Below are 13962 nucleotides of genomic sequence, written 5' to 3' on the forward strand. Positions count from 1 at the left end.
CTTAATCTTAAGTGAACACTAGCTACATAAACTCCTAGGAGCAAGCTAAAGAGGTTTTCCTATTGATAGTTGTTCCTTTTTGTGGCTTGTCTTCTTGTAGGCAGTGATGTACTGATTGGTGACATCTTGGTTCTTGTTGGGGCTTCCCTCTATGCCATTTCTAATGTGTGTGAAGAGTACATTGTGAAGAAGCTGAGCAGACAGGAGTTTTTAGGAATGCTGGGCTTATTTGGAACAATCATCAGTGGCATACAGCTGTAAGTCTAAATTTTTCCTTAAAAAAAAAAAAAGCAAATATGTCATAGGTTATTACTTCCCAACTACTAATATTCATTGTTTATTTGGCCCAAACTCACATTTAAAATCAGTAACTTGCTATAATGAACAACATAAACCGATGAACAAAAATAGAACCAGAGACATCAAACAGACTGTACAACCTATGAGGGAAGGAGGGGGTTGAGGGGGTAGGAGATCAACCAAGGGCTTGTATGCATGCATATGAGCATAACCAATGGACACAGACAGTAGGGGGCATGTGCTTGGGGATGGGAGTAGCCAGGGAAAGGTCAATGGGAGGAAAAGGAGACTCATGTAATACTTTAAATAATAAAGAATTTAAATTAAAAAAAATAAAATCAGTAACGTGCTACCTATATATTAGAGGATTTTTGAAATGTTAAGAATTACGGTATGTCTCATTTTCTTATACATGTGGTAGAGGCAAAGAGTCTCTTTATCAATTATTTCCAGAAAATATTAACTTCCTATCCATATGGAAAACACAATGTCATATTTTTCTCCTATAGCTGACTACTATTGAAGAGTGCTTTAAGGCAGTCAAATATGTTTATGGATCTTTTTGGTTTTATTCTTTGTCATTTAAAATAATAATTTTATTGATTTCAGAGAGAAAGGGAGAGGGAGAGAGAGAGAGAGAGAGATGCATCTATAATGAGAGGGAATTATTGATCGACTGTCTCCTGCACGCCCCACACTGGGGATCAAGCCTGCAACCAGGGCATAATGCCCTGACTGGGAATCAGACCGTGACCTCCTGGTTCATAGGTTGAACCTCCGCTCAACCACTAAGCCACGCTGGCTGGGCTCTTCTTTGCCATTTTTATAAAAAAGATAGTTATTTTTATACTCTAAGAAAAATTCAAAAGTCAACATAATTCCTCACCTTATTTGAAGTATAGCAACTAAGTGCTTATACAATAGTGAAAACTAGTGTGTGGATCTCTCTGTGACCTCTTGCTTTAACCTTAGATTGCTTGTGGAATATAAGGATATTGCCAGAATTCATTGGGACTGGAAAATTGGTATGTACATAAATGATCATTCTTTTTAGTCTGTTTTAGTCGGTATCCTTTCCTCTGACAAAGACACACATCAAGAAATAAATACTTCATTTTAATAATACTTAGGCATTTTTGTAAAATCACAGAGTAATTCAATACCCAGTATAGTGGTTTGCATTGAGTTTTCTCTGAGAACTTGTAAATGAACCTCCATAGAAGTTAATTTTTAATCTTTACCTTCAGGAATAGCCTTTCTTTACCAGGAATTCTGAACAAGAGAGACCTTTGTCACATTAGCTTTCAGTTGCTAGATCTGTATCTCTAGTCTGCAGACTTTTTGTGAAGGTTGTCTGCTTGATCATTCAACACCCTGTTGAATTTTTGAAGTCCTTTACCTACATCACATCTTGCTGTTCTTCTTTTTTGTGTGTGGGTGTTGTGTGTATCATTTGCAATGCTGATATTAACAAGGGGCTTTGTAGATAGTATGTTAAAGGACCAGCAGTTTTAAATGGCAGCCAGGCCTTAAGCATGTTGACTTCTGATTTCTTCCATGTTTTCACAGCCCTGCTGTTCGTGGCATTTGCCCTCTGTATGTTCTGTCTGTACAGCTTCATGCCACTGGTGATTAAAGTTACCAGTGCCACCTCAGTGAACCTGGGCATCCTGACAGCTGATCTCTACAGCCTTTTCTTTGGACTCTTTCTCTTTGGCTATAAGGTAAGTAAATAGAAACCATGTTCAAATAAGAACACTTTGGTTAGTCCAAAAGAAGGAGTAGGTTTCTTTAAGACTTTAGACCCAAAAGTAAAACCTTCTTATCCTCTTGGCAAACATTTCATTGCACAGTCCTCACTCCCTTTGTTACTGCTTCCAAGTTGGAAAATTGGCCCAAATAAGACTTGTTTTTCTAGGTTTTTCTAAAAGGTGAAACGCAATGGATTTCCTCTTTGGTATGGCCCATAACACTATTGCATTGGAAATGCTAACACATGTTGCCTGGTGATAAACAAGGAATCCCAGAGCCACTGTTGACTTGAGAGACCATCTCAGGTTGGGCATCCCGAGCTTTCCCCCCTCCAGATTTATTGAGATACTAGAGGCCCGGTGCACAAAATTCGTGCACTGGGAGGTGTCCCTCAGCCCAGCCTGCACCCTCTCCAATCTGGGACCCCTCGGACATCCCTCTCACAATCTGGGACTGCTGGCTCCCAACCGCTCCCCTGTCTGCCAGCCTGATCACCTCCTAACTACTCCCCTGCCAGCCTGATCAATGCCTAACTGCTCCCTTGCCAGCCCGATTGCCCACAACTGCCCTCCCCTGCCAGTCTGATTGCCCCCAACTACCCTCCCCTACAGGCCTGGTTGCCCCCAACCAGTCTCCCCTGCAGGCCTGGTCCCCCCCCAACTGCCTTCCCCTGCCATCCTGGTTGCCCCCAACTGCTCTCACCTTCCCTCGAAAATGACAGAACGAATGATTTTATTGTAGAAGTGAGGAAACAAAGGCTTGTCAGTCTTACAGTGTAGTCTTCTATCCACTGCACGTTTTTCTCTGTTGTCATGAATAAGATGTGAATCTCAAGCTTATGTATTTATCAAGGTAAAGTCTCATGCATTAGAAAGAACCAAATAGGGAGATTTTTTTTTTCTGTACTTCACAGCTAATTTAAAAACTCTTTGGACAGCAGTTCTTACACTTTTTGATATCAGGACCCTTTTAAATGCTTAAAAATTAAGAACTGCAGGTCACTTATTTCTATGATTTATCATATTAGAATTTAAAACTGAGATACTTAAACAATATTTATTAACTCATTAAGAAAATAAAAAACATATGTTAGCATAAAACATTTAAAAAACCCCATATTTCCCAAAATAAAAAAAAATTAGTAAAAATAGTATCGATTTACATTTTAAAAAATCTCTTTAATGTGTGGCTTAATGGAATTCCACATCTGGTTCTCCATTCTGCCTTGTGATATCACATGTCATGTAGTCTCTGGAACCTTCCATTGTGCGCTTCTAAGAGAATGAAGGTGAAAAAGGCAAATTGCATGTTGGTATAATTATAAAAAGAGTTTTGACCTTACAGACTTTGACCTTCAAGAGTTGTTGGACCACATTTTGAGAACTGCTGCCTTAGAGATCCGTCTTTCCTTAGCATACCTGCAGTCAATGATTCTGGACCTGTTTGCTATCTTTGCAACAAATAGTTAGGGTGAACACATAGTTGGGATGGTGGCTGTCACTCGGTAATTTTAGTTTCAGCAGGGAATAGCAACTACATTTCTTGGTCTTTGTACAATTTTGTATCCAGGCAGAAATCTTTGGCACTGATTACATTGTGCCCAGGAATTGGCTATGAACTCACACTGCCTAGTTCAGTGGATTCTCAGACATTTCTACATAAGGAGGGTAAACTATTTTGCCTTGCCAGGTACACGTGACAAGAATCAGCTGTTAGTTATCTTTACATACTTGCTGGTTAAGGTATTCCTGAACTAAGACTAAAAGAGTATTTTTAGTTTTTTTTTTTTTAGTAGCAGCATTAAACAGTAAAAAATTGTCAAAGTGAATCAGAGTGACCCTGACAGGCTTAGATTTCTTTTCCTATGAGAGTGAGTTGTTCTGTGGTGCTGAGCTTGCATTTCACAGAGCCACCACTAGAAGATGATGGTGTTTCTATTCTGCAGTTCAAGGCCAGTTGATAGCTACCGTGCCCAAAGAAAGCCCGAGTTCAACAGTGTAACTAATGGCCCTGCTCACCTGTGCTTTTTTTTTTTTAAACCAAACATACTGATTTAACTTTAGTAGTTTAACTTTAACTGTCCCTCATAAGTAAAGTAATGTCCAAGGAGGAAGTAAGGTTAAAGAAATAAAAGCTTAGAGGTAAAAGTACGCTTGTCACTACCAAACTGCTGGAAGCTCCCTTAATGTAAATATTTGCTCTTCAACTGCTCTAACTGTAATATGTGAACGTCCTTCTGTGTGCCATTTTCCCGGCCACGTGACTTTAAATTATTCTCAAAATTGGAGACTACAAATTGTAAATTCCTTTCTAGCTGTTTTGATTTTTGTTTCCTTGACTCTGCATGCCTAGCAGTTCACTCTTGAATCAGATCAGATTTCATCGCTCTTGGTCAAAGTTCATTTCAAGACAGAGCAAAGAGCAGGTCTTCTGTGATTTTCAGAGTCAGTTACAGAGGTGGAAAACCAAACATGAAGAAGCATAAAGAAGAGCACAAAGAAGATACCTAGCATTGTAAAAATAGTTTTTAAAGACAGAATCGCAAGTCCAGTGTACCTCCAATTATTAAAATTGTAGTACCTAAATTAACTGGCTCTGATTTTTTGAAAGACAGTTGAAAAAGAGATTTAAAATTTTCTACACTCATCTGTGTCAGATTCTGCCTCCTTTGGAATTGATCTTGAGTAAATACCTATTGAACAGAGTATCCACAGAAGCTTCCTGTATAGATCCAGACACAAGGGTAGAATTTTAAAAAGAGGAAAAATATAGTTAGAGTGTCTAATTCAGGAGACTTACCTCACTCCCTCTCAGTTTCTCTCTTCTAATAAAGGTGCCTCGATTTAATCACCTATCTTCTTAAGAGGGACAAGATGCTTTTTCTTCTAAATATTTAGAACCACCAAACCAAACAAGACATGTTTTGAATAAGTTATGTAGGTTTTCCCTCCGTAACTGAACATTTTATAGGAGAACATGATTAACTTTCATAATACCAACCAACCTAAAAAGTTCAGGGTACTCTAAATAGCTTTAACTTTTTCTACCTCTAATCTTTTCTGAATCTCCCCCCCCCCCACAACCCCAATAAACATTATTAAACACCAGCTATGTATAGGGTACTGTGCAGCATATTAGATCCAAGAATTAAAGGCAATGGTAGGAAATGAGTTGGGTTGCTCAGCTTGACATTCGCACTGGCTTTGCATCACCACTGGATCCAGTGAAGGCTTTTCTGCCTCGGGGAGGGCTGTGGCTCTTCCAATACTTAAGCAGTTCTAAAGGTTCAAGGTTAAGAGGTAATTGAGTGTCACCCTTGAGCCAATGGTGACCCACAGAAGCCCCCAGCTGGAGATGATCAGAAACCTACCTAATACTCATTCCAAAACCTATTTAGTTTTTTCTTTTACCGTTGAGAGTGTATCCTGCTTTTTCTTCTCTCTCTCTGTCTCTCATCCTTCTCTCTCTTTTCCCAACCCATTCTGTTTTGTTATTGTTTTTCTTTGTTATCCCCCGATTAGAACTGTTTTTATTGGGCATACTATGAAACCTAAGCTAATTTAAAAATATTTATTGGCTTGAATAAAGTAGCACCCCCTATTTTTAATTTGCAATCAGGTTATCAGGACCACTTATAAATTGTGCTTGCTTGTTCCAAAGAAAAACACATGATTCTGGCTATTTAATTACACATTCATTATGCTGCATAGTTTCCCTAAGTTTTATTACATCCTTCTTGGTCAGTCTTTCCTTATTCTCTTTCTGTGTTTTATTTTTCATGCTGTTAAAAACAAATACTAATTTCCTTACACTTGAACTTTTGTACGGATCCTTAATTCAAATAAAAGCAAATATGCAGAGTACTTATTATTAATTTAATTAATTTATTTTTATTCATCCTCACCCGAGGATATTTTTCCCATTTTAGAGAGAGTGGGAAGGAGGTAGGGAGGTGGGGGGCTAGAGAGAGAAACATCAATGTGAGAGGGACACATCGATTTGTTGCCTCCCTCATTCGCCCCACCAGGACCAGGGATCGAACCTGCAACCTAGGTACGTGCCCTTGACCGAGAATCGAACCCACAACCTTTCTTGATGTACGGGATGATGCTTCAACCAACTTAGTCACCTGGCCAGGGCTGTGCCACCCACATTTTATCTTAGATCCTGTGCTCCTGTTTCATACCAATATTGTAAGCTGTGCCTTGGGTGTGAACTGGGCTCTCTCATGGTAGCCACTAACCGTTCATTCTCTTAACGAAGTGGGACTAGTGGTGCGGTGGGGTGCAGCTAGGTTGTCACAGAAAAAGGGCAAAAGTTCCATTTCCTAGAGCTGTAGGTAGCCTGTTGGCTGATGTGCCGGGGGACGTTGCACACAGGCGTTTGCACACACACACAGGAGGGTTTGGGCCAGAGGCAGCCGCCAAGCTGTGCGTGTGAGGACGCGTCATCCTCAGCCGCTCTTCTCTCCTCCTAGTTTTCGGGGCTCTACATCCTGTCCTTCACCGTCATCCTGGTGGGCTTCGTCCTGTACTGCTCCACCCCCACGCGCACGGCGGAGCCGGCCGAGAGCAGCGTGCCCGCAGCCCCCAGCGCCGGCATCGGCATCGACAACCTGGGCCTGAAGCTGGAGGAGAGCCTCCAGGAGACCCACTCGGCCTTCCTGTAGCTGCAGAAGGAGGGGCGCCGCCCACCTGGGGCCTCCTGGCAAACGGGGCGCAGCCGCTGGGACAAAGCAGAGCCTGCGGGCTGCTGAGTGGAAACCTGCAAAGTTACTCCGGCTGAGAGCAAACCCTCGTGGCATCGGAGGGGCCCACGGGTTAGATGTGACCAGGGGGTGGCTCACAAGCAGAAGCAGCAAGAGGCAGCAGGAGCCGAGGCGAGGAGGACGGGCTTTCTGGGCGGGTGGGGACCAAGGCTGTCAGTGCCCGGAGGCGGGGCGTGGGCCCCACTCCGGGGTCCGGGGGGCGCAGTGGGCGCAGGATGGGGCAGAGCCCACCGCGGAGCCGGCCTCCGAACAGGGCTGTCTGGGCGGGGCCGGTGGTCAGGAGCAGGGGGTCCAGGGCAGGTTTAGGGTAGGTGTCCTCTGCCCGGGGCCTCGGGTTTGTCCTTCTGAGGCGGCCACTGCCCACAAGCCGCAGCTGGGGCCTGGGGACTGGGGGCACACGGCAGGAACGTGGGTGGGGCAGCGCCCGAGAATCCCGAGACACGAGTGGGAGCGCCCCAGAAGCTGTGAAGCGGGGTGCCGCAAACCCAGGCACCCGCCCTTCCTGGTTAAAGAGGGTGCTACCCCGCTTCTTACACCTACTTACGCCCCATGAGGTTTTTAGGAAACTTCTTCAATGAAAGTGCTCACAGGCAGCATCATGATGATACCGACGACCAGTGTGCAACTTTACAAAAATTGCATGTAAGCTTTTTTTTTTTTTTTTTTGGGGGGGGGGGGGGGTAAAAATATAATAAAAGAAATTGAGAGTAAGTGTTCACATTATTAAAAGATTTCTGATTTCATGGAAATACACCCACTGTGGTTTTTTGGATTAACCAGTTTCCCTTGTTGGTTTTATTTTATTTTTAAAAATATATTTTTATTGATTTCAGAGAGGAAGGGAGAGGGAGAGAGAGAGTCAGAAACATCAATGATGAGAGAGTATCATTGATCGGTGGCCTCCTGCACATTCCACGCTGGGGACTGAGCCCACAATCCGGGCATGTGCCCTGACGGGGCATCGAACCGTGACCTCTTGGTTCCTGGTCGAGGCTTAACCACTGAGCCATGCCAGCCGAGCTCCCTCGTTGATTTTAAATGACTTAATAGACTCAGGATTTCTTCACATCCAACTTTTCAGAATCATGTCTTCTGTAAAGTAAAATAAACCTATCTCTTTGGGGCTGTGCTGGGATGAAAGGAAATTCAGAGTGAGCTCACAGATAATTTGCTGGAATAAATATTTTAAAATTATTTTAATTTCTTTTTTAGAGTGAAATACCTCTCAATTCTCTGAAGCCTGCTAACACTGATGTTTGGTTTTCACCTTCTACCAATAACAACTGTCAAAAAGTGAAAAAAAGTCATGTTAAAATGTTTGGCATTTTGGGGAATACTTTGTACACACTGATTATTTCTTAAAATACCTTACTTAAGAATAAACCTGTGTATATAAAGGGATGGTGATGACTCAGGGGCTCTCAGGTGACACATCCCAGATGCCTGCCAGGCTGAGTTCAAATGTCATCTCTTCTCTGCAGCCTCTCCAGGCCCAGCCGGGCGGGGGCACCTGGGCGCTTGTTCAGATGCTCCTTGTAGCTCCTGTTGAAGTGCATGCTGGGTACCTGCCCCTCCTCACCACAGGTTGAGCTTTTCCAGGTCAACAACAGACTTCTTTCATCTTTTTGGTCCTACGGTTGCCTCATTTGTTCTGTGTTTATTAAATGAACTTTGTCTCTGGTCCCAGTTCAGAACACTTCAAGGGAAATGGACCTAAAGTAAGGCCTTATGTGCAGGTACATGTTGGTAGTAAGTTATTCTACCCCGCTCTGCTCTTTCCATCATCCCCCTTCATCCTAGTGTTGCCCCCCTCCGGCTCCCTCCGGAGTTGGGCAAAGTAGTTCCACTCCGGGCGTCCCGAGTTAAAACTCAGAACTCATTATACCAGAGCAACAACACTGCAAATCACAGATGAGAGAGCATCAGCAACTAAACTACAAGGACTGCAAGCCTGTGCATCCTGTTTACGTAAGTGTGTAGAGACTGGGATTTGGCTGAGCCTGGGCAACGTGGTCTTCAACATCTGGCTTATACACAAGTTTTTGAAACTGAGCATGTTCTTAAATGGAGAACCTCCTGTACGTTCTTTTTCAGCCCATTAGAACAGTATTCAGTTTTCAATAAATTTGTAGCTATTTATGCCATTAAAGAAGCCTGCTGAATAGTATAATAGTTGCTAGATTGTTCCCTAGTGTTGTATAGAGGTAATAAATTGTGTAATTGGACTGCGGTAACACTAAGAAGAGAGGACTTTGCTGCTGCCATTTTCACTACTCGCATTTTGAAGCTAGGTTCTCTTTTGTGGGCAGGTAGCTCACATTTCTCACCGTTCTGATACCAGCATCTCAGAGAATTGGTATGTCTTATCCGTGGTGTTTCCAGCAGGTTGCCCTTTAACAAATATACCAAAGACCCATGACAAAAAAATAGTCTTTCATTTTATGGAGACAACATAATGTCCTGTTAAATCAAAGTGTTTCGGTTTAAAGGAGGGTGTTAGGATGACTGCCCTTGGCAGGGATCACCCTTGATGAACAATGAAGAATGAAATCTCCAGAGAAGTGGCAGCATCCTTCCTTGCGGGCCGCATGGTTGTTGGGTAAGGTGAAAACGGAACCCAGCATTCCTTTCAGCGTGGCTAGCAGCTTACAGTTCGCCACTGCTGCTCTGAAACAGTGGACTCCGAGGGGACCATGGTTCTTGTGGAACTGCTGAGCCCGGGAATGTGAGTGCATCTCTCGTGAGAGGAATTGGGTAGATTTTCGTGTAAAAACCAGCTTGATGGTGCCGTTTTCTCTGCAGCTCTGGAGCCTGCCCTTTTAAGAAGCTGCCCACATTCATCTCTGTGAGGTCTTATATATGCCAAGTCACGATTCCCTTTTCTGTCATTATGGGATGTGCCATTTTCATCCACATTTAATCACTTAGTATCTGGACATATCCTCAGCCCTCATAAGATGTCAATAAATCAGGGAAATTCGGCAGATAGCCACTTAGCTGATTAAAAGGCAAGAGATTTATGAGGAAATTAGGTAATGCTGAACATGCAGCTCTCCCACAGTCTGATGCAGGGTGTCTTGAGAAGCCTGGTGATGCATACGTGGTATATCCAGGGAGATGAAGCCTTTCCAGAATGCCACAATTTTACTTTTAGGATTGAATGTCCCCAAATTTGTTCTCCCAATGCTTTCAGCACGCACTTTATTCCTTGGTTTAAATATTGCACTCTTCTAGCAATTGTAATTTAAAGTGTAGATACCCTTGGAGAAGGAAATTTAGATTGAAAAGGGGAGAGCAGTGATATCAATAAAAACCATAAACCATTTGAGCAATTCTTGGCTTCAACGGAGCATGACAAGCCTTCAGATGGTGCCGTATCATCACCATTCATTCAACTATTAGTATTCAAGGCCTGCTCAGTGGGGAGCCAGATTGCACACACAAGGTGTGATGTACAGGACTCGCAGTGCTGGTAGCTAGAGTTTCCCTGTGGAATCCCACCTTCCCTGACCTTGGATGTTTCTTCCCACCTGGTGACTGTGTTTTTCCATTTTTGCCTGAGTGATTCACATTCTTTCATATTCCTGTTCTGACTCTAGTCTTGTGATCCCATGTGGGACCTTATCCACCTCGGTTGTCATGAAAAGCCTGCTAGTTCAGTGCATGCACCTTTACACGGACACGGACACACACACACACACACACACACACACACACACACACCGCTGTCACCATCATCCCCTCCTCTTTACCCCCAATATCTTATTTCTCCAGAAATTGCTGTTGTTGATAAGACTGATTGCAGCAGTGTCAGGGAATCTGCCCCGAGCCCTGACGAAGAACTAGAAGCATTCCTGTAGAACTTCATTTCCCCAGACCATCCATTGGGTTGAGTGTATGTGATACCTTTAGTCAGACATAATTGATGTACAACATTTATTTGATCTCTACTGTCAATTTGGAGGGTTAGACGGCAGAGGGAGGGCCAAGGCTTGATCCCTGATCTGCTAACTAGTGTGAGACATTCCAGAGCAGGGACATGTGGCTCAGTTGGGAGCCAAACTTGGCTGGTCAGCACGGTGTACTGTCTTGAGAACTCTTCAGTCATGATGTAGGGATATGGCTCAAGCCCAATCTCATTGTGGGGAGCAGAGCGGAGGATTCAAGGCCAGACCAGGAGACACTGGGAGATGGTAGACAGCAGGGCACTCTAATTGCCTGGAGTTCAGTGACTTCATGCTAATCTAGGAAGAAGTCTGGTGAGGGAGGACACTCAAATAGATCTTCTAGATGGGGATGTATGGGGCAGGGAGAAGAAAGGGGAAGGTGAGAGTCCTAGGCCCTTGGTACTAGGATGAGCTCAAGAAAGGTAACTAGGAGCACCAAAGAAAGAACTCCATTTAGCGTCCAACAACATGCCTGTACCCTCTGAATGTTCTTTAACCTAAAGTGGACATTTCTCCAACGCTGTCCCACCATTGCCTCAAGTTCAGTAAGCTGAACTGAAGCCCATCATGGTTTCTCTCCCCTTCATGTCCTTCATCATCTGCTCTCACCTCTGAATCAAAATGGCACATCCCATAATGACAGAAAAGGGAATCAATGATCAGCTGCCTCCTGTATGCCCCACACTGGAGATCTTTCCACTTCTGATTTTCATATTTTATTAATGGCATTGTTGTTGTGCTGCTCAGTTCAAACACTTGAAGTTATAGGGGATTTATTCCTCACCCTTCACATCTAGCAGGGCACAAATATCTGCTAGTTTTTTTGGTGACTTCTCTCATGGCTGTCTGTCTGTCTCTCGCATTTTTTTTTGTTTTCACATCAGCTTAAAGCCTTGTTACTTTTGCTTGGACCAGCCCTATAGCCATCTAACAATCTTGAGTCTCTGTCTATGGTTTCTTTTATTCTCTAAATATTCCTAAAGTTGTTGCAACCCGGCAAGTTCCTGCCAGTGGAACCTTTCTAAAATATCCCCAGTTGCCCCAGAAACCTTCAATGGCTCCTGATTACTCTTAGAATAAAGTCCAAGCTGAACCTAACTCACTCTGTTTTCACCATCCCAATATGGTTACCTGTTACTGTTTGTTCACATGAATTCAGCCAGCAAGCATCCTCCCTGACCTATGCTCACAGCCTTGTGGATTCTGCCTCCACATGCTTTACAGGCAGCTCTCCTTAGCGACAACTCCTCCTTCCACTTCGCCTTTGTATACCCCGTGCTTACTTCACTCTCCAAGGTTCAGCTCAAGTCCACCCCCACCTTCCCAGTGATGGAGTCCACAGGATCCCCTCTCTCTTCAGGGTGCCCATTCCACTTCCTCTTTTCTTCTACTCCGTTGACACATCAGTCATCCAGTAGCATGAACATACTGCCTTCCTCAGAGTGTGCAACCTGCTGGAAACACCACGGATAAGACATACCAATTCTCTGAGATGCTGGTATCAGAACGGTGAGAAATGTGAGCTACCTGCCCGCAAAAGAGAACCTAGCTTCAAAATGCGAGTAGTGAAAATGGCAGCAGCAAAGCCCTCTCTTAGTGTTACCGCAGTCCAATTACACAATTTACTATCTCTATACAACACTAGGGAACAATCTAGCATCTATTATACTATTCAGAATGTGTATGACAGTTGTATGTGGAAGCCACTTGTGTTGTGCTCAGGAGAGGCTAAGCTGTGAAGCAAGGCAGGCTGATGCTAGTGCTGGGCCTAGGGCCACTTATTGAGAGGAATGGGACACACTGAAGCCAGCTGCTGCTTGTTTGAGAGATTTTAGGAAAGTCTGAAGCCTGAGCTAGGACACTGCATTCATATGGAAAAGTAACTGGAAATGGCTTAGATGAGCCTGCAAGTGGGGTGGGGCAGGGTCTCCGGGAATCACCAGAGCAGGGTGAGCAGTGTGGGACAGGTTGATGGAGACTCAGATATAGTGACCGTCTATAGGCACTATGGTGGGGAGGTCTCAGAAAAGGAACAATGACCTCTGCAAACACTTTTGTCTGGGAGAAAGCTGCACCCCAGTTCTTGCCCTGATGCCAGACAATTTAGTTCGTCCCATATGTTCCTGGATCCTTTCAAGCTGCTGACCCAGTGCTGGAGCTCAAAGGGAGTGAGTCTGAATAAATCCATGCACCGGCCCTTTAGGAGGAACTGTCTGGGACTCCAGTAAACCTCCGTCACTCAGTCACAATTTCCCCTAGTTTCTATAGCCCAAAGTGATGGGGACTTCTCTTCCTGGCAGTGGAATCCTGGGCTGAGGATATGGGACCCTTTGCTCCTCACAGGGGACTTCTACAGTGAAAATATCCCTTCAAATAAAAAAACCACATCCCATGTGAGTGTCAGACCAGCCCATTCTGTGCTGCCACCCCTCCTACTAGTCTGAATGTGGCTTCTTTTTTAAATCCCTAGTTATGGGACTTCTTTTCAGCCAGATTTCTAAATGATGGTCATTCTTTAGTTGTAATTTTGATGTGGTTGTGGGGGGAGGTGATACTGCATTTACCTATGCCACCATCTTGATCTTCCTCCAACTTGTTTTTATTTATTTATTTATAAATATACTAGAGGCCCAGTGCATGAACTTTGTGCATGGGTAGGGTCCCTAGCGGCTGCCGGATGCCAACCGGAGCCTTCCTTCATTCCACGTCACCCCCTGGTGGTCAGCACATGTTGTAGCGAGTGATTGAACTCCCAATTGGTCGAACTCCCTGAGGGGACACTTTCCATATTAGGCTATTATATATATAGATTTTTATTAACTTCAGGGAGGAAGGGAAAGGGGGAGAGAGAGAAGAGAAACATAATTGATGAAAGAGAATCATTGATAGGCTGCCTCCTGCATGTCCCACACTGGAGATCAAACCCACAAACTGGGTATATGCCATGACTGGGAATTGAACCGTGACCTTCTGGTTCATAGATTGACACTCAACCACTGAATCATGCCGGCCGGGCTCATTTGGTCTTTTTAAAAATTGTGCATTCTTCTATTTACACAAATGTTCAATTATTGTTATGAAAAATGGAAGAATTACAGATAAGAATAAGGAAGTAGCAAAAATTACCCCAAATCCTACCAACCAGAGATACCATCAATAATTTAGAAAATATTTTTCCAGATTTTTATGTATGCA

At 43.8% G+C, this 13962-nt stretch overlaps 1 protein-coding gene across 1 annotated transcript in view; it reads left to right on the forward strand.

Annotated features, from left to right (window-relative positions):
• The window catches only part of SLC35F2 (solute carrier family 35 member F2), a 40300-nt gene extending 31628 nt beyond the window's left edge, over positions 1–8672 (forward strand). The window contains exons 5-8 of the mRNA XM_079789424.1: positions 101–257; positions 1273–1325; positions 1870–2024; positions 6530–8672. Coding sequence (XP_079645550.1) covers positions 101–257; positions 1273–1325; positions 1870–2024; positions 6530–6721 — 557 coding nt within the window. The 3' untranslated portion in view covers positions 6722–8672. The remainder of the gene's footprint in view (positions 1–100; positions 258–1272; positions 1326–1869; positions 2025–6529) is intronic.
• The last annotated feature ends 5290 nt before the right edge of the window (positions 8673–13962 follow it).

The sequence above is a fragment of the Cnephaeus nilssonii genome (genome assembly GCF_951640355.1).
Source record: "Cnephaeus nilssonii genome assembly, chromosome: 13".
In the NCBI taxonomy this organism is placed as follows: domain Eukaryota; kingdom Metazoa; phylum Chordata; class Mammalia; order Chiroptera; family Vespertilionidae; genus Cnephaeus; species Cnephaeus nilssonii.